The 25568-nt window shown below is 34.9% G+C and overlaps 1 protein-coding gene across 4 annotated transcripts in view; it reads left to right on the top strand.

Annotated features, from left to right (window-relative positions):
- LOC149960193 (receptor-type tyrosine-protein phosphatase eta-like) overlaps window positions 1-25568 on the top strand; it is a 154354-nt gene that overhangs the window by 110725 nt on the left and 18061 nt on the right. For all 4 annotated transcript variants that reach the window (XM_090166570.1, XM_090166572.1, XM_090166571.1 and 1 more), the window contains 2 exons: window positions 487-551; window positions 2865-2976. In XM_090166570.1, coding sequence (XP_090022696.1) covers window positions 487-551; window positions 2865-2976 — 177 coding nt within the window. The remainder of the gene's footprint in view (window positions 1-486; window positions 552-2864; window positions 2977-25568) is intronic.

Genomic DNA, 25568 nt, shown 5'->3' with positions numbered 1-25568 from the left:
AGTGATCAATAATATATACACATTCATTATATTTTGTTGAAATTTAATTTTGGCACAAAAAAGTCGATTTTGAAACACTGTGAGATGTCGCTATCGTCGACATCAAAACAAGATAGTTAATCTACATTTTGACCCAAAAGGCGATACTTATAGGTATCTCTCGAGTTGATTGAATCGTTGGTAAATTGGTCAGTAGCATAAATTACTGTAAATTTTTGATGAGATATCTAATTTAGGTTAAAGCCCACTAAATAGAGTATAAGTTGTCTAAAAATAATGGCTCTCTGATGACGTTATCATTTAGCTATTTTGTGATTTACCTTCCTTTGCCATTAATAGATGGCACCGCGCTCTCCACTAAAGTAACTTTTTTTTTCGTTGAATCGGATATATTAATAACAGAGGTGGCAATGATAGAGCCGACAGTTTCTTTAATGTATTACTTTAGACCACCGAAACAACTGTATGCGTTTTCTTTCATTTCAGCCTTAGTTTCAGGAAATATTCAACGGGAGGTTTCGCAGATTCGTACGCGCTTCAGTTCGTCACGTGTAAGTGTCTATTTTAGTGTTTATTATTTTCTTGTTTTCGCAATTTAAAATCTGGGAAAAAAGAAAGGCAGAGAATGACTATGTTGAGACAATTTTGAACGTTTCTTCTAATCCCTCTCACGCTCAAAGAGTAAGCTCCTCCCCCTGAATAAAATAAATAAATCGGTCATCTCATTGGCTCTATCACTGCGGTAGCACACACTATCTATAAATAAATACATTCTTAAATCAATCAACAAGCAGGGTTGCCACACGTCAGGGAAAATAGGGAAATCAGGGAAAAGTCAGGGAATTTAAGAATGGACCTAAAAAGTCAGGGAAATGTCAGGGAATTTTTAGAATTTGTAAAAAGTCATGGAAAAGTAATTACATCTTATCTTGGCATTATTTAAGGTTATTTTTTAGACCAGATCTATGACAAATTCTATGCTTATCATTTATTACCTTGAAAGTTTGGCTAATTTTTTCAACATTGCAATAACCTTTTTACTGAAATATAAGTTCATTAAAATTTATTAACTTCTGATAAAAGTCAAATATAAAATAAAATTTTGACCTTAAAAAGTCAGGGAAAATCTCTTAAAATGGTCAGGGAAAACAGGGAATAATCAGGGAATTTGAATATCAAAATTTTGTGGCAACCCTGACAAGGTATTCGGGTTACAAGATACCCCTGTTTCTCCTCGTGATTCAAGGAAAAAAAGCCACGCCCCCCCGTTTTACCTCTGGTTGTCTTTGGTCCTTTCGCCTGGTAACGAGAGGGGAATCATGAAAACCTGATTAGTGACAACCCCATATTATCTGCTAGCCTGAATACATTTTTGTACCAACTAATAGTTTTTGCGTGGGGAGGTGCACATTATTTGCCTCGCAGCAAGAATAGAAAATTAAATGATCAGCTTGGCTAATACCCTTGGCACCACCCTAGGCCCAAGTCATTTATCGACTTTTATTGCTTTTAATTCAGGTGTCCGGGTTACAATGCGTAAGAGGGTGGTAGCAAACCCTTCATGCCACGCGAGCTAACAGCTCCCTAAACTTATTACCTGTAATCTCTACAAGTTTTTAGAGGCACTTGGGGTCCCAGTTTGAAAAAACTACTTCCGCTTTGAGTCTGCAAGTTATATCTCCCGTTTGTTAAAAGGCTTTTCCACCTAGTATTCCGTGGTTTTTCCTTTCCATAAACACAAATTCAATGCAATAGCTAGTGTATGGGCGCTAGTGGTTGGACGTATCAGACGATAAAAGAGCCTCAGGAAACTTTCTTCGGCGATTGACTGCCGTTTTTAACACCCTTCTTTGGCACAACATACTGATTAATCGGTGTTGGTCCATTTGATCGAAAAATATGTGATCGACAGGCGATCATTATACGTTGCAATTGATCGAAATTCCATTTGATCGAATCCCATTTGTCATTTGTTTCATAAGATCGAACCTTCAAATGATCGAATACTATTTGATCGAATTCAAAAGTATTTATAGTACCAGTTGGTATGTTTTTATTTTACCGAATGTCAATATGAAGTGCAGAAGGAATAATGATGGAATAATTCATTGCTTAAGTGCAGAAGGAATAATGAAGGAATAATTCATTGCTTAAGTGCAGAAGGAATAATGAAGGAATAATTCATTGCTTAAGTGCAGAAGGAATAATGAACGAATAATTCATTGCTTAAGTGCAGAAGAAATAATGATGGAATAATTCATTGCTTTAACTGCATTAAGCCACAAAGATGAAGAGATTTTTACTTTATACACTATATGATGGAATTTTTTATGACATCGACGATAACGGCCCGTTGTTTTTATGTATATAAATAGGGTCAGGTAAGGTTAGGCTAGGTTAGGTTGATGTTCGCACGCCGTAGGCGCGTATGCACCGTTGCCTTTTCGATTTACTCCCAAAAACTAGTAGTTTTACCCTACATTAGCTTTCGATCAAATTTCGTTCTATCAAATGGAAATTTGATCAAATGGGACCCGTTCGATCATTTGGGAATCGATCAAATGGGACCCGTTCGATCATTTGGGAATCGATCAAATAGACTCCAACCGATTAATCGTAATATCGTATTTATTAGAGACTAATAGAAAGGGTTTAATAAAATAAAATATATATTAGAACTATTTATTCTTGGCTTAAAATGAACTGAATTTTGGCGGTTAATTTATCCGTTTTCCCGACCTCTTAGGTCCAACAGAAGTCATTATGTTTTGTTTGTATAAACAGTTTGAGCGCTTAAGCGAAAAATTTGATTTCTAAAAAACCTTTATGAATAATTTTTGAATTATATGATATTATCGTGTTAGTGTCGCCACAGAATCCGTCTTCTTCGAGTGCGTTAGTAGCGGCCACAGTGACAATGGCCATAATTCTAGTCATCGCTGCAGGAGCTTATCTGGCCTATCGGACTGGATATTTGTAAGTGAAAGCCACCATTTTACTCAAATAACGTATTATAGACGCATTCACATATTGCCTACAGGGAAATATGCAAAAAGGGGGCGAAATCCACCCGAGGTACCTTCCCATTTAATAATGTTTGAGGTAGATGGCGACACTAAAAAGTTTATGAAAAATACACTTTTTTAAAAAGTGCTTAATTAATTATTAAATTATAGTAATTAAAATTATTATTAAAAATATATAATTTTGTAATTTAAATGAACAATTAATTTTAACCGTAGTTAACACTCTCCGCCATAGATGGCACTATAATACAATTTTAAACTATCCAATCAGGGAAGATAATTTTGTATTTTAAATCTCGACAAAACCGTTCTCCACTAAAAACTAAAAACTTTCAACCAATCGTTGAAAATCAAATTTATGGCGTCATGTTGCTATCAGAGCGCCATCTGCTAACAAATAACGCTATCACCTCGTTACCTCGGATGAATATTACCCCTTTAAAGTCGTCTTTGCCCGTTAAAAATTGTAAATCGGTCAATATTTTAAACATTTTCGTTCGTCGTTGGGTGGCAAATGTGTTTTATCGGGAACTCTTAACTGATACTGTTGTTATACATTATTAACTTGTTAATACTAGTTAACTTATGGCTTCTAATAATATAGAGACCTTTGGGAAACATCAAATTCCCTTACTTTTTCAGGTTTTAAAGGTAGTGTACGAACTCTGTACTGCCTATTAGGCTTATAGCTTAAGAAATATAGCGCCATCTGCCCTAATATCAGTCAACTAATTATGTGAAGAAATAGCAGACGAACTTTGAATTTCTATGTTTTTCGGTTTGAAACTTTTAGCTGTCGCGCAGAGATTATTTTGAACGAGCAGACCGCTTTCATATATTCAATTTAAAACTCGGTCGGTAGGCGGCGATAATTATGACCAAAATTTAAACTACGCACGAAGCTTATACCAATTGCTAATGGAGACACTTTCGCCATCTATATATAATTGATTTAACTTATGCTTTAAAAACATAACAATCCTTTTTTTTTATTAAGGAAAATATTCTAATTCTACAAAATCTTTTAAGTGTTTCGACTTCGTAATTAGTCTACCACCTTTTGTTCTTTTTCCGTCATCGGGCACTATTGGCTATTCTGTACCGTTGAGTTGGGAATATTAATCTAGAGGTCCAATCAAAACGTCGGATTTCAGTATTTCGCGAAACAAGTTTTTAAAAATAAGAATACTGTCGTCTGCTCCCATCGGCGTCCCAAATGACGAGAAAACGTTATCATTCTACCCGTGGCGCCGTCTATCTCTCAATGGTTCGTTCAAATAAGACGCGTTTTCAAGCAAAAAGATTTTTTTTCTTCAAAATAATGGATGGCGCCACGGGTCATATGATAACGTTTGCTCGTAATTTTAGAGCAGACGGCACATTCGTATTTTTCAAAAACCTGTTTCGCGGGGAGCAGATTTGATTGGATCTCTAGATTAATATTCCCAACTCAATGGTCTGTACTACTGTCAATTTCGGAAGACGACGAGTGTTCAGTTTCAAGGTCTTCAGAATCTGACACGCTTGGATATTGAGAATTGTTGGACGGTTTTTCGGTGGATGATGACTCGTCGTCAGAAAATGAATTAGTTTGAGATTGAATGGAATTGGCGTTCGGAAGTCATTGCTGAAGCTCAAATCCCCCGTAAAGAAATCTTCCACAGTTCTGTTTCGGTTTTCGGATAACGGTTCTTTTGGTTGTTCTCGGGGAGGAAATAACTTGAGTAATCTGGTGTATACTCGTTAGGTAATCCCTTGGGCAATCCCTTGGGCAATCCCAGGAGAAAATAGCATGGCCGGACTTAGAGATCCTGGGCCCATAACAGTGGCGTAACGACAAAATTTGGGCCCCCCGCGGGATATCAAAAGGGCCCTTTATAAAAAAACATTTATTTTTATTTTCCCCATTTTTACAAGTTCTCTGAAAATATAACCAGATTTCTACATTTTTACCAATAGTTAAAGCATAATTTTTTTAATTATTTAAAAATTTAAATGAATTAAAAAATTAATACTTTAAACGAAAGGGCCCCCTATTTGGTGAAAATGTCATGGGCCCCCCGCGCTCTTAACAATCGTCGACTAAATATGCGATAATTATGCAACATTGCTATTTAAGGCTGCGTCCGTAAACTGCCAGGCAGAAATCTTGGTAATTTTAAAACAAAATCTTCTACCTAGGAATTTCTCCAATATAAATTACGAATGATATTATAGATTTATGCCTTCGAATACAGTAATTACGGTCACTGGAGGGCCCCTTCCAAGGATGGGCCCCTAGGCCAGGGCCTAGGTTGGCCTAGGCGGAAATACGGCACTGGAAAATAGTAATCTCAAGTAATATCCGTAATTCCATTATAATCTCAAGAAATATACGTAATTCCAAAATAATATCGAGTAATATCCGTAATTCCAAAATAATCTCATTTAATATCCGTAATCAGTAATCTATTAATTTTAATGAATCTCGCATAATATCCAGTAATCATAATGAATTGCGATGACGTAATCACTTTGTATCTCGCGTAATATCAGTAATATCCAGTAATCATAATGAATTGCGATGACGTAATCACTTTGTATCTCGCGTAATATCAGTAATATCCAGTAATCATAATGAATTGCGATGACGTAATCTCTTTGAACCTCGCGTAATATCGGTAATCTCGCGTTACCTCTAGTAATGTCGCGTAATATCAGTAATCTCGCGTAATCTCTCGTAATATCAGTAATATCCAGTAATCATAATGAATTGCGATGACGTAATCTCTTTGAATCACGCGTAATATCAGTAATCTCGCGTTACCTCTAGAAATGTCACGTAATATCAGTAATCTCGCGTAATCTCTCGTAATATCAGTAATATCCAGTAATCATAATGAATTGCGATGACGTAATCTCTTTGAATCACGCGTAATATCAGTAATCTCGCGTTACCTCTAGAAATGTCACGTAATATCAGTAATCTCGCGTAATCTCTCGTAATATCAGTAATATCCAGTAATCATAATGAATTGCGATGACGTAATCTCTTTGAATCTCGCGTAATATCAGTTATCTCGCGTTACCTCTAGTAATGTCACGTAATATCAGTAATCTCGCGTAATCTCTCGTAATATCAGTAATATCCAGTAATCATAATGAATTGCGATGACGTAAGAGATAAGGGAGGCGATCTACCGATAGGGGCACCTGCGGGCGGGGGAAACGGGGGTGAAACGGGCCCCTATAGGGGCCCCCCTTTTGCGGCAATATTCGGCGGGGTCAAAAGGTTAGCTGATTTACGATGTTAGGTCAATAGGTTATCTGCCCCTATGGACACGATGCAAACAGCCGTTAAAAGAGGGTGAAACAGGCCCCTATAGGGCCCCCATTTTGCGTACATTTTCGGCGGGGTCAAAAGGTTAGCTGTTTTACGAGGTTGATTTACGATGTTAGGTCAATAGGTTATCTGCCCCTATGGTGGTGACACGATGTTATGCAAACAGCCGGCCCGTCATAGTTAATAGCTGGAGGCACCCCATTTTAGGTCAAAAGGTTAGCTGATTTACGATGTTATAACCCATAAAACCCAAGGTGCTAACCCATTATAGGTCAATAGGTTATCTGCCCCTATGGCGGTGACACGATGTTATGCAAACAGCCTACCCGTCATAGTTAATGTCGGGCACAATTCGAGTTGGTTTTCGCCGACAAACACTTTCGGGCCCCTAAGCGTACCGTAAAATAGCGGGCGGTCATCGGTAAAAGTGTTTTGGGAAAAAAAGAGAAGAGTGTATACAAATTATAAGGTTTTATTATTGCTCCCAATCGCTAGAAATTGGCTTTTTTTTCCCATTCACTATAAATCGCAGCAGTTTGCCAGAATTAGTTTTATCTCTCCGAAATAATTAATGTACCCAAAATTGGACCGCCAGTTTATTATTCTTTTTAGGGGGATCTCTATGGGCGTTTAACATTACAATAAAGCTAAAAGGTCCAGTTTGGGGTACATTTGGTCCGAAATGGGGTACATAGGGGCGAAAATGGTGACTTTGGTCGTTTTTAGGGTACATTTGGTCCATTTGGGTCCATTTTTGGGTACATCCGAATTGCAATTGGAAAAACGAAGAGCCGTAATTTGTTCCACCCATCCCTAAACTCCTTAAATTTATTGCTATAATTTATTTATCGCTGGCGAACCCTAGAATATAATTAATAAGGACAAGTTATTTAAATTTAATTTAGAACTTTTGTTTACATGATTACGACTAATCCGATATGATATATAATCCGTTTAAATCGTAATTTATCTATATAATTGTAATTAATTCGACATTTTAAAGGGTTGAAACGAACTACCTTCTGCAACTTGTATAAATAATTTAATTAAAAGTTCTAACTCACGTATTTGTAGTGTCTAGCCGCAGTATCGTCTGACATACGAGGGACAGCGACTTCCCACTCCACCACACCCCACAGTCGCATTCGAATCTTCTTTAACTAAGAACTCTCTGCATAATTAATTTTTATAAAGTAAAAAAATAACCTTATTAATAGTTAATTAATAAGATATATAAATAATTATGCTTTATATGCTTTACGTAATGTGTTTACTTCTATATTAAGCTATTTTAAATACCATTATTGGGCTCAAGTACATACCATAAATATAATATAGCAAATTTGAGGGTGTGTATTGACAATATAAATACCAAAACAGTAAAAAAAAATAACCTTGTTTAGCGTTTTTCGATTAGAAATTTATTATCAATGATCGTTATATAGTGATATACCATTTCTTATCTTGATAAGTTTACAGATAGAGGTAACCATTGTTACGTTACAATGCGGTTTTTCTTATGGAACCAATGACAATAAGCTTTAAAATTTGCTTATCTTTGAAAAAAGTCTCTTATTTCCAAGAACTATCTTATCGTGTGTAGATGCTCTAGAATTTTTAAAGAGGAAATGGCTGTGCGATATAATATTATTTTGGCGTATTTCAATAGGTTTTTCTATAAAATGTTCAACGGCCGGTCTCCGTCACGCAACGCCAACTTCACTAATAAAAGTTGGCAGTACTTTTTTATTTCCTCTTGACCATCGAAATCTCATATGTATCTAGAATGCTGCCGCCTACGGCCGAGCTTGTCGCCAGTTCGTTTTGAACCTTCAGCCAATGAGAGGCCGTAGAGTGGTTCCACCAAGGAGGATAATAATTCTCCTTGGTAAATATAATAAAATAGAAACTTACTTTTTTTTCTCTTTGACGGTACAAAGGGATACAATATTTCCATCAACGTGACTTCCCACCCCACCACACCCCACAGTCGCATTCGAATCTTCTTTAACTAAGAACTCTCTGCATAATTAATTTTTATAAAGTAAAAAAATAACCTTATTAATAGTTAATTAATAAGCTATATAAATAATTATGCTTTATATGCTTTACGTAATGTGTTTACTTCTATATTAAGCTATTTTAAATACCATTATTGTCTCAAGTACATACCATAAATATAATATAGCAAATTTGAGTGTGTGTATTGACAATATAAATACCAAAACAGTAAAAAAAAATAACCTTGTTTAGCGTTTTACGATTAGAAATTTATTATCAATGATCGTTATATAGTGATATACCATTTCTTATCTTGATAAGTTTACAGATAGATGTAACCATTATTACGTTACAATGCGGTTTTTATTATGGAACCAATGACAATAAGCTTTAAAATTTGCTTATCTTTGAAAAAAGTCTCTTATTTCCAAGAACTTGTATAATTATCTAGAATGTACTAGAGCTATTAGATATTTTGGATGAAAGGCGATCTAAAATTTATGCTTGTTTACTTAATTATTTCATTTAACCTCATTTTGGGTATGATCACTCTAGTACAAACATTGATCATAATCGATATCCTGAAACAATCATCAAATTGATAATATTATATTTTTAATGATTAATTAATCGCTTGTTTTATTTTTTATTACCTTAAGACATTTTCTCGTTATTTAATAAATTAATTGTACATTATTTATCGTTATTTAGTTTTTCGTTGAGCAAAGTTTTTTGTCTATGATTATTTGATAAAAAACGTCTCTTATTCACAAGAACTTGTATATTTATCGAGAATGTACTAGCGCTATTAGATATTTTGGAGGAAAGGCGATCTAAAATTTATGTCTATTTACTTAATTATTCCATTTCACTCTAGCCTTAACCCAACCAGTGTTTATTCTTTATATTTAAATAAAGCATATGATGTTTTTTATATTGACAAAATTCCGATTAAACAGAAGCGAAGATATAAGAAAAGGTTTTTATTGGAATATCCATTTCAGAAGACCAACGTCAGTGAATGAATTGGGCTAAATTTGGAATGATGTAATGAATAAGGGAATTATACATAACATAAAACTGAATTGTTGGAAGATACAGGGTTATATCAAATGAAGGTGCTGAATAAGTAAACGTTATCTGAAACACTTAACTTGGAAGAAAATCAAAATAGGGCTGATATTATTTCTACCCTCAGAACCCACATTTTATACTTTATATACGGAGATCCCTCAAAAATCGAGAACAGTTTATGAATAGACTCGGTTCGAGTAAAACGTATGTGTTTGTCTTCTTCGAATATAATCCAAATGGGTCGAAACAAATATATTCAGTGTCCAAGTTGCGAGAAACGAATACGTGGCTATAGATTAAGAACCCATAAATGTAAACGTACATCGTGTACAACATGCAATAAATCGTTTAAATCACAACTGAGTCGGCATATTAGACGGTGCAGTCTAAGCCCTCACAAAGTAAACTTGGGTAAAGTAGAAGCGGAAATTGATAAACAACGAGTCCGCGCAGAAGCCGTTGCTCGATCGGGACTACCATCGCATCTTTTTGGAAATTTGACAAGTGCTTGGGTGGAACAAATGAAAACCCCTAAACGAATAAACAAAGATATAGAACTTAGACCATGGCAGAAAAGTTTATTGGAACATTTAATTCTCTCAGACAGAAAAATAATATTTGTAATAGGAAAAGCTGGAAATGAAGGAAAATCGTGGATGTTAAATTACTTGAAATCCCGTAAGCCCGACTTTGTACATTGTCAGCAAGTGACAGTTTCGGGGAGTGAAATGCTTTTTCAATTGAAAAAAGTTTGCTCTGGTGTGAACCACTTTTTCTTTAACACCTTGAGAAGTATAAAAATATGCGACGTTGAAAGTTTAAAAGATGGTGAAATTGTTAGTACGAAATATAATTGTGTGAGTATAAATATTAGTACTCCAAATGTAGTATGTGTTTTTGGAAATTATATGCCTGAATCTTACGGTTTAAGTTCTGATAGAATTGTACGATTTTATATAAAAAATAATTATTTATGTAAAAATTAATTATGAAATATGTATAGTAGAAATGTTAATATAAAATTTGCATAATTGAGGACGTGTGAATATAAAAATAGTAAACTTAAGGTTGTTTGTGTTTAATTCCCGATTTTTTTGGTATATGTTCATATTATAGCCGTCCTCAGGTTATCTATATAAAAACAAATGGTTGTACAAAAAAATGAAAAGAAAGAATAATAAAATTGTTGATTTAAACCAGAAAAGGTATGTCGGTCAAATGTTTGAGTTTTCTTAAATTTATTTCATATACATTTCTACATGTTTTTATTTCACTGTAATAAAGTCTCTAACACTTATGAATAGATAATTGTATAATTGATTTACAAGTTATTAGAGTTAGAAATTTAGTCTTAGCAATTGTTTTTTCACGCTTTATTTAAGTCAAGCAATAACATTTTTAAAAATGAAAGCTGTTAAACGAAATAAAATAAGCATTTCTGAACTTTTTATATTAATTATGTTTTATTATTTATAACGATATGGATTTCAATACATTTGAAGAAGCGAGTAAACTCAGCTTATCAGACTTGGGCAAAGTGGTTTTTAATTGATGGTGTTATATAATAAAATATACTTCAGCTTTTGAATAAGATTTTTTTCTATCCAACCGATATCCTTTATATAAAAGCTGAAGTAATTTATCCATTCAATTCAACAAGCATTAAAAAACCCGGTTCAAGTCAGAATAGCTGTGCAAAGTACTAATAACGTAGAAAATGTTTTTGGGGGTTCCATTGACCTGATGAAAAATTTTCATAAGATAAAGTTACTGGACTGATGGAAGCTTCAGTGTTTTCAGAGCGAAGTCTTAATTGCATATTCTAAGTTTTTTTAAAAACAAGTTTATTTCTAAAAATGAAAAGGACATGTTTTATCGGGGGCAAACTTTTTCCGTGTGAATGGAGAAATGATAATTAAAGAGTTAGCTATTTACGATACGGAAACGGAGAAGCATAACGTCTGGACCTTTAAACCACCATATCCATATTCCAGTCTTACGGAAGACGATAAATGGCATTGTAGATGGTTGTATTGGAACATTTGTGATCTCCGTTGGGACGACGGACAGGAAGACTACAACAGCCTAGGAGCCATCGCGAATTATATAAAAGAACAAGGGTTAAAGTTTTTTTTTGGAAAGGTTTAGTAAAGGCCAAAGTTTTATCGGATTTCATAGGAGTTAACGTCAAGAACGTCGAGGATTTAGACTGTCCTACCATTCTTTGTATAAGTGCTCCTAAACATTGTCATTTTCACCGTGACCCTAATAATTTCGCCGTTGTGAAATCTCACAAAATCGCTGTGTGGTACCGAAAAATCGTGTGTAAGAAAATATAAGTCGTTTTAAGATTATTTTTGCTACTTTTTCATCACATTGGTTTTACGTTATGTCTGTTTTCTAAAATTACGTTTCTTAAATAGCGTAACGTATTAAAGTTGAATAAAGAGTTTTTCATTTTATTTTAATTTTAGTGTTTTTATAATATCTTTCTGACTACATGTGTATTGTTTAACTTCTTTCATTTTTAAAAATGAAATTGCTTGATTTAAATAAAGCGTGAAAATTATTAGTTTCGAAATGATATTTACAAATCTTATCCAATCTAAAGTCCATCGTTCGGGTATTAGTAAGTATTTCATACAAACTAACTTAATTCAGTATTTTTAGAAGTGAAGAGAAAACACATTGTGAAAAACCAAATGAAAAGAGACTTTAAACGGTTTTAAAAATCTTAATATATATATTTAAAAAATCCAACGTTTCGGCAGTGTAGCATATGAAAGTATTAAGTTTCAAAAAGTGCATTTAAATTGAAGTGAGGCCTGTTTTGGGATTCCCCTTGTTCCTCCTTCTTTCATCTCAGCATGTTTCCCCTTTTATCATGGTTTCTCTCCAAAAAATAGCCAAAAATCTTAAATCAGTAGGTCTCGATCCTATTTATCTCCCACCGCCCAAATTGTCAGCTTTATTATGTAATAACAAAGAACCAACAAGGCCATCATTTATAAAATCTCCCGTGTTTGTGGTGATTATTACATGGGGGGGGGCAATGCCGTAGCCCATTTCATCAAAGGCGTAAAGAGCCCCAAAATTATAAACAACCCGTACAATAATTCTCCCCCTTAGCGAACACCTTCGTGTTTTTGGTGCCATAATGCTAGATGGGACTCAATAGACATACTAGCTCAACCCAAAATTACATAAAACTCATTTCAATGTACGCGAATCCATCGAAATTTAAAAAAATAAATCTGCGCAATGTTTAAACCGTGACGATGGTTCCCTTTAACGTAGGCACGTTTTCTCCACTTTTTAAAACGTGTTTATGGTCCTCACCCTCTCACACACACACACACACACAACAAACCAATTCATCCTCTCGCAGAATCCACCATTCCGACATAAAAGCCTCGAGCGCGAACGAAGATATCGAGCCCATATAACACTTCGACGGGGGTCGACTCGCCTTTGAGAAAAAACGCTCGCGGCTAAAGAACAGTAGCCCCCACTATATGTATGCATAAATATTTTTTCGTCCCAAAGTTTTACCATCGTACTGTCAGACTTGTAAAAATCCCATGAAGAAGGAGGAACAGTTCCTCCGAAACGTTCGATTTTTTAAATAAATATATTGTGAATTTTAAAAACGGTTAAAGTCTCTTTTCACTAAGTATTTTTAAATATTTGAATATCGGAATTGTATTTCGTTGCGTTAAAAGTAGAGTTTAGATGTATAGTCGTTTTAAGAAATACTCGTGATATAGGTTCAAGTGCCAAGCATATTTAAGTACTACAATGATATTAAAATAAAGTTTAAAAATATTTCCATTCTACGTTACTTTAACAACGAATATTCTATGACGTCAAAACACACAAATCCATGTTTCAAAGTCAAATTAACCGCGCAAAACACTTAAATCTATGTTTTCATTTGATTTTTAAATTAACCGCGACGCGCCCCAAGACCGCGCCCCCCGAGAAATCCGCGCCCCAGACCGCGTCCCCCCAGGGGAAATCAGCGCACGCGCCCAAGACGGCGAGGTGGGGAGGGTAGCATGTCTTATGGGAAACCAAAGTCATTTTAAAATTTGTTTCAGCTTCAATTTTAAATATATATAATTAAACAAAATAAAAGAAAGAAAGAAATAAAAAATATAAAAAACATAGTTTGAAATTATGGTCGTTGTCGGAATTCGCGAACATATAGGGTCTTTTATCTAAGCGCGATTCCACCTTTGAGGTTGGGGATGGTTAACTTTTATTCAATAGATAATGCTCTCAAAATTATTCGTAAAACGTTTTGATCAAGTAATTTATATTTCTGTATTATCCGATTACGCGCGTCGCTCAGGTTATGACTTTTTACGCGTTCTATCTGTTTGTATTTGGATTTTTTAGCCATTTCTATCTGGGTTGAAAAGGAACGAGTGGGCTCGAAAAAGCTTCCCCAATATTCTTTTTAATAAAAGTTTATTTTAAACCATGAAGTATCTGTCTCTATAGTATATTAATTACTATTTACTAGTTTAAATTAACCATTGTTAAATATTGCGTTTAGTCATTACTTACTATTATCATTAAACTACGTTAGTCAAAACTTACTATTATCGTTTAGCTACTTTAGTCATTACATATTATTATCTTAAACCTCCACGAGCTATTATCGAAAGGGGAAAACCGATGAGCTCCGGGAAGTATTTGCGTCGACGTCGCCGGTATGTCCTTTTTGCCCTAGCGGAAACCAACTTTTAAAAGCTTTAACAATTTAACGGTATACGTTTTCGACAATAAGGCAAGTTCGTATTAACTTACGATGGACGACGTTACCTTTTTTGGTATGAACGAATCTTTTCTCTGTCACACAGGAAAAATAAATTCCGTTTTAATACTTTATTGAAACAGGTCTGCTCGTAACTTCAAACAAAAACTAACTCGGCTTGGAATTATTCACAAAAACGGGATACTAAAATATTCAGTGGATTAATTAGCGAGACAATCTAACTAATCTGAAGTTTCAAGTAATGAAAGTGCCCTATGTGTAGTTACAAATGTTTTTATGACGGTTAGATTTATTTATTTATTTAGTTATTTATTTAAGAGACATACCTACGAAGCCGGTACGACTTACATGTAGTCATCACGATATGTGGTTTAGCTGATTGATTGAATGATTAGCGCGATATTTTGCAGCGATGTTAATGTAACTGCAAGGCGTTAACCGACGCCTTGTGAAATACCTTGTTTATATACATTATACAGAGATGCTAATATATTAATGGTAAGTTGCGAAAATCACAGTGCGCGTAAAACTCAGACATTATATAGTGACTAGTAAAACAATATAGCATAGTGAACAAGTCGGCCTGAACACAATATGTTGATATACGAAGCCCTCCCCACCTCGCCGTCTTGGGCGCGTGCGCTGATTTCCCCTGGGGGGACGCGGTCTGGGGCGCGGATTTCTCGGGGGGCGCGGTCTTGGGGCGCGTCGCGGTTAATTTAAAAATCAAATGAAAACATAGATTTAAGTGTTTTGCGCGGTTAATTTGACTTTGAAACATGGATTTGTGTGTTTTGACGTCATAGAATATTCGTTGTTAAAGTAACGTAGAATGGAAATATTTTTAAACTTTATTTTAATATCATTGTAGTACTTAAATATGCTTGGCACTTGAACCTATATCACGAGTATTTCTTAAAACGACTATACATCTAAACTCTACTTTTAACGCAACGAAATACAATTCCGATATTCAAATATTTAAAAATACTTAGTGAAAAGAGACTTTAACCGTTTTTAAAATTCACAATATATTTATTTAAAAAATCGAACGTTTCGGAGGAACTGTTCCTCCTTCTTAATGGGATTTTTACAAGTCTGACAGTACGATGGTAAAACTTTGGGACGAAAAAATATTTATGCATACATATAGTGGGGGCTACTGTTCTTTAGCCGCGAGCGTTTTTTCTCAAAGGCGAGTCGACCCCCGTCGAAGTGTTATATGGGCTCGATATCTTCGTTCGCGCTCGAGGCTTTTATGTCGGAATGGTGGATTCTGCGAGAGGATGAATTGGTTTGTTGTGTGTGTGTGTGTGTGTGAGAGGGTGAGGACCATAAACACGTTTTAAAAAGTGGAGAAAACGTGCCTACGTTAAAGGGAACCATCGTCACGGTTTAAACATTGCGCAGATTTATTTTTTTAAATTTCGATGGATTCGCGTACATTGAAATGAGTTTTATGTAATTTTGGGTTGAGCTAGTATGTCTATTGAGTCCCATCTAGCATTATGGCACCAAAAACACGAAGGTGTTCGCTAAGGGGGAGAATTATTGTACGGGTTGTTTATAATTTTGGGGCTCTTTACGCCTTTGATGAAATGGGCTACGGCATTGCCCCCCCCCCCATGTAATAATCACCACAAACACGGGAGATTTTATAAATGATGGCCTTGTTGGTTCTTTGTTATTACATAATAAAGCTGACAATTTGGGCGGTGGGAGATAAATAGGATCGAGACCTACTGATTTAAGATTTTTGGCTATTTTTTGGAGAGAAACCATGATAAAAGGGGAAACATGCTGAGATGAAAGAAGGAGGAACAAGGGGAATCCCAAAACAGGCCTCACTTCAATTTAAATGCACTTTTTGAAACTTAATACTTTCATATGCTACACTGCCGAAACGTTGGATTTTTTAAATATATATATTAAGATTTTTAAAACCGTTTAAAGTCTCTTTTCATTTGGTTTTTCACAATGTGTTTTCTCTTCACTTCTAAAAATACTGAATTAAGTTAGTTTGTATGAAATACTTACTAATACCCGAACGATGGACTTTAGATTGGATAAGATTTGTAAATATCATTTCGAAACTAATAATTTTCACGCTTTATTTAAATCAAGCAATTTCATTTTTAAAAATGAAAGAAGTTAAACAATACACATGTAGTCAGAAAGATATTATAAAAACACTAAAATTAAAATAAAATGAAAAACTCTTTATTCAACTTTAATACGTTACGCTATTTAAGAAACGTAATTTTAGAAAACAGACATAACGTAAAACCAATGTGATGAAAAAGTAGCAAAAATAATCTTAAAACGACTTATATTTTCTTACACACGATTTTTCGGTACCACACAGCGATTTTGTGAGATTTCACAACGGCGAAATTATTAGGGTCACGGTGAAAATGACAATGTTTAGGAGCACTTATACAAAGAATGGTAGGACAGTCTAAATCCTCGACGTTCTTGACGTTAACTCCTATGAAATCCGATAAAACTTTGGCCTTTACTAAACCTTTCCAAAAAAAAACTTTAACCCTTGTTCTTTTATATAATTCGCGATGGCTCCTAGGCTGGTGTAGTCTTCCTGTCCGTCGTCCCAACGGAGATCACAAATGTTCCAATACAACCATCTACAATGCCATTTATCGTCTTCCGTAAGACTGGAATATGGATATGGTGGTTTAAAGGTCCAGACGTTATGCTTCTCCGTTTCCGTATCGTAAATAGCTAACTCTTTAATTATCATTTCTCCATTCACACGGAAAAAGTTTGCCCCCGATAAAACATGTCCTTTTCATTTTTAGAAATAAACTTGTTTTTAAAAAAACTTAGAATATGCAATTAAGACTTCGCTCTGAAAACACTGAAGCTTCCATCAGTCCAGTAACTTTATCTTATGAAAATTTTTCATCAGGTCAATGGAACCCCCAAAAACATTTTCTACGTTATTAGTACTTTGCACAGCTATTCTGACTTGAACCGGGTTTTTTAATGCTTGTTGAATTGAATGGATAAATTACTTCAGCTTTTATATAAAGGATATCGGTTGGATAGAAAAAAATCTTATTCAAAAGCTGAAGTATATTTTATTATATAACACCATCAATTAAAAACCACTTTGCCCAAGTCTGATAAGCTGAGTTTACTCGCTTCTTCAAATGTATTGAAATCCATATCGTTATAAATAATAAAACATAATTAATATAAAAAGTTCAGAAATGCTTATTTTATTTCGTTTAACAGCTTTCATTTTTAAAAATGTTATTGCTTGACTTAAATAAAGCGTGAAAAAACAATTGCTAAGACTAAATTTCTAACTCTAATAACTTGTAAATCAATTATACAATTATCTATTCATAAGTGTTAGAGACTTTATTACAGTGAAATAAAAACATGTAGAAATGTATATGAAATAAATTTAAGAAAACTCAAACATTTGACCGACATACCTTTTCTGGTTTAAATCAACAATTTTATTATTCTTTCTTTTCATTTTTTTGTACAACCATTTGTTTTTATATAGATAACCTGAGGACGGCTATAATATGAACATATACCAAAAAAATCGGGAATTAAACACAAACAACCTTAAGTTTACTATTTTTATATTCACACGTCCTCAATTATGCAAATTTTATATTAACATTTCTACTATACATATTTCATAATTAATTTTTACATAAATAATTATTTTTTATATAAAATCGTACAATTCTATCAGAACTTAAACCGTAAGATTCAGGCATATAATTTCCAAAAACACATACTACATTTGGAGTACTAATATTTATACTCACACAATTATATTTCGTACTAACAATTTCACCATCTTTTAAACTTTCAACGTCGCATATTTTTATACTTCTCAAGGTGTTAAAGAAAAAGTGGTTCACACCAGAGCAAACTTTTTTCAATTGAAAAAGCATTTCACTCCCCGAAACTGTCACTTGCTGACAATGTACAAAGTCGGGCTTACGGGATTTCAAGTAATTTAACATCCACGATTTTCCTTCATTTCCATCTTTTCCTATTACAAATATTATTTTTCTGTCTGAGAGAATTAAATGTTCCAATAAACTTTTCTGCCATGGTCTAAGTTCTATATCTTTGTTTATTCGTTTAGGGGTTTTCATTTGTTCCACCCAAGCACTTGTCAAATTTCCAAAAAGATGCGATGGTAGTCCCGATCGAGCAACGGCTTCTGCGCGGACTCGTTGTTTATCAATTTCCGCTTCTACTTTACCCAAGTTTACTTTGTGAGGGCTTAGACTGCACCGTCTAATATGCCGACTCAGTTGTGATTTAAACGATTTATTGCATGTTGTACACGATGTACGTTTACATTTATGGGTTCTTAATCTATAGCCACGTATTCGTTTCTCGCAACTTGGACACTGAATATATTTGTTTCGACCCATTTGGATTATATTCGAAGAAGACAAACACATACGTTTTACTCGAACCGAGTCTATTCATAAACAGTTCTCGATTTTTGAGGGATCTCCGTATATAAAGTATAAAATGTGGGTTCTGAGGGTAGAAATAATATCAGCCCTATTTTGATTTTCTTCCAAGTTAAGTGTTTCAGATAACGTTTACTTATTCAGCACCTTCATTTGATATAACCCTGTATCTTCCAACAATTCAGTTTTATGTTATGTATAATTCCCTTATTCATTACATCATTCCAAATTTAGCCCAATTCATTCACTGACGTTGGTCTTCTGAAATGGATATTCCAATAAAAACCTTTTCTTATATCTTCGCTTCTGTTTAATCGGAATTTTGTCAATATAAAAAACATCATATGCTTTATTTAAATATAAAGAATAAACACTGGTTGGGTTAAGGCTAGAGTGAAATGGAATAATTAAGTAAATAGACATAAATTTTAGATCGCCTTTCCTCCAAAATATCTAATAGCGCTAGTACATTCTCGATAAATATACAAGTTCTTGTGAATAAGAGACGTTTTTTATCAAATAATCATAGACAAAAAACTTTGCTCAACGAAAAACTAAATAACGATAAATAATGTACAATTAATTTATTAAATAACGAGAAAATGTCTTAAGGTAATAAAAAATAAAACAAGCGATTAATTAATCATTAAAAATATAATATTATCAATTTGATGATTGTTTCAGGATATCGATTATGATCAATGTTTGTACTAGAGTGATCATACCCAAAATGAGGTTAAATGAAATAATTAAGTAAACAAGCATAAATTTTAGATCGCCTTTCATCCAAAATATCTAATAGCTCTAGTACATTCTAGATAATTATACAAGTTCTTGGAAATAAGAGACTTTTTTCAAAGATAAGCAAATTTTAAAGCTTATTGTCATTGGTTCCATAATAAAAACCGCATTGTAACGTAATAATGGTTACATCTATCTGTAAACTTATCAAGATAAGAAATGGTATATCACTATATAACGATCATTGATAATAAATTTCTAATCGTAAAACGCTAAACAAGGTTATTTTTTTTTACTGTTTTGGTATTTATATTGTCAATACACACACTCAAATTTGCTATATTATATTTATGGTATGTACTTGAGACAATAATGGTATTTAAAATAGCTTAATATAGAAGTAAACACATTACGTAAAGCATATAAAGCATAATTATTTATATAGCTTATTAATTAACTATTAATAAGGTTATTTTTTTACTTTATAAAAATTAATTATGCAGAGAGTTCTTAGTTAAAGAAGATTCGAATGCGACTGTGGGGTGTGGTGGGGTGGGAAGTCACGTTGATGGAAATATTGTATCCCTTTGTACCGTCAAAGAGAAAAAAAAGTAAGTTTCTATTTTATTATATTTACCAAGGAGAATTATTATCCTCCTTGGTGGAACCACTCTACGGCCTCTCATTGGCTGAAGGTTCAAAACGAACTGGCGACAAGCTCGGCCGTAGGCGGCAGCATTCTAGATACATATGAGATTTCGATGGTCAAGAGGAAATAAAAAAGTACTGCCAACTTTTATTAGTGAAGTTGGCGTTGCGTGACGGAGACCGGCCGTTGAACATTTTATAGAAAAACCTATTGAAATACGCCAAAATAATATTATATCGCACAGCCATTTCCTCTTTAAAAATTCTAGAGCATCTACACACGATAAGATAGTTCTTGGAAATAAGAGACTTTTTTCAAAGATAAGCAAATTTTAAAGCTTATTGTCATTGGTTCCATAACAAAAACCGCATTGTAACGTAACAATGGTTACCTCTATCTGTAAACTTATCAAGATAAGAAATGGTATATCACTATATAACGATCATTGATAATAAATTTCTAATCGAAAAACGCTAAACAAGGTTATTTTTTTTTTACTGTTTTGGTATTTATATTGTCAATACACACCCTCAAATTTGCTATATTATATTTATGGTATGTACTTGAGCCCAATAATGGTATTTAAAATAGCTTAATATAGAAGTAAACACATTACGTAAAGCATATAAAGCATAATTATTTATATATCTTATTAATTAACTATTAATAAGGTTATTTTTTTACTTTATAAAAATTAATTATGCAGAGAGTTCTTAGTTAAAGAAGATTCGAATGCGACTGTGGGGTGTGGTGGGGTGGGAAGTCGCTGTCCCTCGTATGTCAGACGATACTGCGGCTAGACACTACAAATACGTGAGTTAGAACTTTTAATTAAATTATTTATACAAGTTGCAGAAGGTAGTTCGTTTCAACCCTTTAAAATGTCGAATTAATTACAATTATATAGATAAATTACGATTTAAACGGATTATATATCATATCGGATTAGTCGTAATCATGTAAACAAAAGTTCTAAATTAAATTTAAATAACTTGTCCTTATTAATTATATTCTAGGGTTCGCCAGCGATAAATAAATTATAGCAATAAATTTAAGGAGTTTAGGGATGGGTGGAACAAATTACGGCTCTTCGTTTTTCCAATTGCAATTCGGATGTACCCAAAAATGGACCCAAATGGACCAAATGTACCCTAAAAACGACCAAAGTCACCATTTTCGCCCCTATGTACCCCATTTCGGACCAAATGTACCCCAAACTGGACCTTTTAGCTTTATTGTAATGTTAAACGCCCATAGAGATCCCCCTAAAAAGAATAATAAACTGGCGGTCCAATTTTGGGTACATTAATTATTTCGGAGAGATAAAACTAATTCTGGCAAACTGCTGCGATTTATAGTGAATGGGAAAAAAAAGCCAATTTCTAGCGATTGGGAGCAATAATAAAACCTTATAATTTGTATACACTCTTCTCTTTTTTTCCCAAAACACTTTTACCGATGACCGCCCGCTATTTTACGGTACGCTTAGGGGCCCGAAAGTGTTTGTCGGCGAAAACCAACTCGAATTGTGCCCGACATTAACTATGACGGGTAGGCTGTTTGCATAACATCGTGTCACCGCCATAGGGGCAGATAACCTATTGACCTATAATGGGTTAGCACCTTGGGTTTTATGGGTTATAACATCGTAAATCAGCTAACCTTTTGACCTAAAATGGGGTGCCTCCAGCTATTAACTATGACGGGCCGGCTGTTTGCATAACATCGTGTCACCACCATAGGGGCAGATAACCTATTGACCTAACATCGTAAATCAACCTCGTAAAACAGCTAACCTTTTGACCCCGCCGAAAATGTACGCAAAATGGGGGCCCTATTGGGGCCTGTTTCACCCTCTTTTAACGGCTGTTTGCATCGTGTCCATAGGGGCAGATAACCTATTGACCTAACATCGTAAATCAGCTAACCTTTTGACCCCGCCGAATATTGCCGCAAAAGGGGGGCCCCTATAGGGGCCCGTTTCACCCCCGTTTCCCCCGCCCGCAGGTGCCCCTATCGGTAGATCGCCTCCCTTATCTCTGACGTAATCTCTTTGAATCTCGCGTAATATCAGTACTGAATCTCGCGTTACCTCAAGTAATGTCACGTAATATCAGTAATCTCGCGTAATCTCTCGTAATATCAGTAATATCCAGTAATCATTATGAATTGCGATGACGTAATCTCTTTGAATCTCGCGTAATATCCAGTAATCATAATGAATTGCGATGACGTAATCGCTTTGAATCTCGCGTAATATCGGTAATCTCGCGTTACCTCTAGTAATGTCACGTAATATCAGTAATCTCGCGTAATCTCTCGTAATATCAGTAATATCCAGTAATCATAATGAATTGCGATGACGTAATCTCTTGGAATCTCGCGTAATATCAGTAATCTCGCGTTACCTCTAGTAATGTCACGTAATATCAGTAATCTCGCGTAATCTCTCGTAATAACAGTAATATCCAGTAATCATAATGAATTGCGATGACGTAATCTCTTTGAATCTCGCGTAATATCGGTAATCTCGCGTAATCTCTCGTAATATCAGTAATATCCAGTAATCATAATGAATTGCGATGACGTAATCTCTTTGAATCTCGCGTAATATCCAGTAATCATAATGAATTGCGATGACGTAATCGCTTTGAATCTCGCGTAATATCGGTAATCTCGCGTTACCTCTAGTAATGTCACGTAATATCAGTAATCTCGCGTAATCTCTCGTAATATCAGTAATATCCAGTAATCATAATGAATTGCGATGACGTAATCTCTTTGAATCTCGCGTAATATCGGTAATCTCGCGTTACCTCTAGTAATGTCACGTAATATCAGTAATCTCGCGTAATCTCTAGTAATATCAGTAATATCCAGTAATCATAATGAATTGCGATGACGTAATCTCTTTGAATCTCGCGTAATATCGGTAATCTCGCGTTACCTCTAGTAATCTCTCGTAATATCAGTAATATCCAGTAATCATAATGAATTGCGATGACGTAATCTCTTTGAATCTCGCGTAATATCGGTAATCTCGCGTTACCTCTAGTAATGTCACGTAATATCAGTAATCTCGCGTAATCTCTCGTAATATCAGTAATATCCAGTAATCATAATGAATCAAACGTAATATCAGTAATCCTAATGAATCTCGCGTTATGTCAGTAATCTCGCGTAATATCAGTTATCTCGCGTTATATATAATAATATCGGTTTACCCCCATTTCGCCCAAAATAGTTCTCACAATTCCAATTTCTCCCAATTCCCATTTCTCCCAATTCCCATTTCTCCCAATCCCATTTCCCCCAATCCTATTCGTCGCAATCCCATTTGTCCCAAAATAATTATCCCAAATCCCATTTGTCCCAAAATAGTTATCCCAATTCCCATTTATCCCAAAATTACACTTGGTATAAACATGAATCTAAGTTTTATTTTAATATGCAAGTACATCAAATTTTGCCCATATGAATATGGTAAACCTAACCTAACCTAACCTAACCTAACCTAACGCCAAGTCAATTCACATATGGGCCCCTTCCTATTTTATTAGACAATGTCGTCAAAAAATATAATGCCGTCAAAATGTTACGCTGTATTTTTTTCGACATATCGACTCGTACTGATGAGATCTAAAACCGCGCAATTACCATATTTTTGGGAATATTGATCGTTGGGAGAAATGGGAATCAATTTTTTTGGGAAACTTGATCGTTGGGAAAAATGGGAATACATAATTTTGGGTTAAATGAACTCCGGTTCGGAGAAATGGAATTGGGACAAATGGGACACCATGTTTTTGGGAGAACTGATAACTTTGGGAGAAGGTAAAATTGGGTTAAATGGGAACATACCATAATATCTAATAATATTATTTGAATTACTCGAAATAAGTATTCCCGCGTAACTTTTGGTAATTTGAAATTTTGTAAGTAATCTCTTGAAATATGTAATCTGTTGTACACATTTTCAGCGAGTAATTTCATCCTCGGTTGTTCTGATGGCACTGTATTTTCCGGACGTAGATAGAAACAGTTTCTGGTGTAGATCCGCCCTTCTTCCGTATGAATACCAGATGCTCGTGGTTGCGGTCCAACTTTCACAATTACACCTTGTTTCCACTTTTCCACCTTCATTTGGCGCGTTTTCCTTGGAGTTTCTTCGCTCTTTGATAGTATCAACTGTAAATCTTTCAGTGTTTGAAAGGTGCGTTCGACCTGACTATTGGAGCGAAGACATGTTGCGATAAATGTTCCATTCTTTATGAAATTTCGCCATCGCTTCTGCGTTGAATGGTGGACTTTGGTCGCTCACTAATTCTTTCGGAATACCATGTCTCGCGTAGATGGCTTTCATCGCTGTGATAACAGATAGAGCCGTCGTACCATCATTTTAAATTCAACGTATTTCGAGAAGTAATATACTATGAGAAGGTAAGTCTTCTCTTTGAGCTCGAAGAAGTCGCATGCTAATTTCTTCCAAGATCGTGTGGGTCATTTTCTGTCCAGCAACGGTTCGTGCGGATTTCCCTTTTGATGTGCTTGACAAATACGACCAGTAGCGGCTCTAACTGTGGGCTGAAGTGGGCTTTAGCCCCCCGGCATTTCTGAGAGGGGCTACATATTTATAATTAAGAGGCCACATATTTGAATTTATGAATTTTCTTTATCTCTAGAAATTTGTTTTATTGCGAAAAAATCTTTGAAAATATCCGTTTACTCAAGAAGATAGTAGACCATTAGCAGACAGATTCGGGAGTAAGGGAGCAGAAATTGAGAGAAAGTTGAATGGCCTATAGAAAGAAAAGAAAGGGAATTTAGGGAAATACCCCTCCAGGTCGGATACAAGGTCAGTAAGGGTCCAGTAAACGCGACGAGAGCCGCAACAATAATACGACCTTGCTCTTCTCGCTTCCTGGAAAATATTGGGTTTTTTCGATTCCACCACTTTTGCGAAATATGGCCAATCCAAGGTTCCCGCTAAGGACCACAAAATAATAAGCCCACCTGTGAAAAAACCTTAGCGCCGCTACTGAATATGACATTTGCTGATAAATTCTCCAATTCGACTATTAATCTGTGGCCAATAGACATATTATCTCTGTGCGCCATGTGTAGTTTCTCTATCACGTCTTGTCGTGAATTTTTAGGTACAACCAGTCTTTGCCCTCTACACAGAATTCCTTCAACTGACACATGAAGTTCATTTCGGCAGTGCCAATATGACCTTGACAATGGCCCAGTTTATTTTCTGGCCAGCCATTTTTTACATATTTAATTGCTGCGTGCCGTTCTTCGTCATTTCGAGTAACTTCCGCTATTTCTTCGTTGAACCATGGATTATAAAAACTAAGGATGTCCAGCAGAGCTGGATATCTTTACTAAAAGAAGTGTAGCTAGATGTCACGAACTTGTATATGTCATCCCCTCCCCCCCACCCTTTTTTACTGCGGTGAACGGAAAAGTAATTCTAAATACGGCGCCACCTTTC

The sequence above is a fragment of the Leiobunum rupestre genome, chromosome 2 (genome assembly GCF_980474605.1).
Source record: "Leiobunum rupestre chromosome 2, qqLeiRupe1.1.hap1, whole genome shotgun sequence".
Lineage (NCBI taxonomy): Eukaryota > Metazoa > Arthropoda > Arachnida > Opiliones > Sclerosomatidae > Leiobunum > Leiobunum rupestre.
This window is presented reverse-complemented; position numbering and strand designations above follow the sequence as displayed.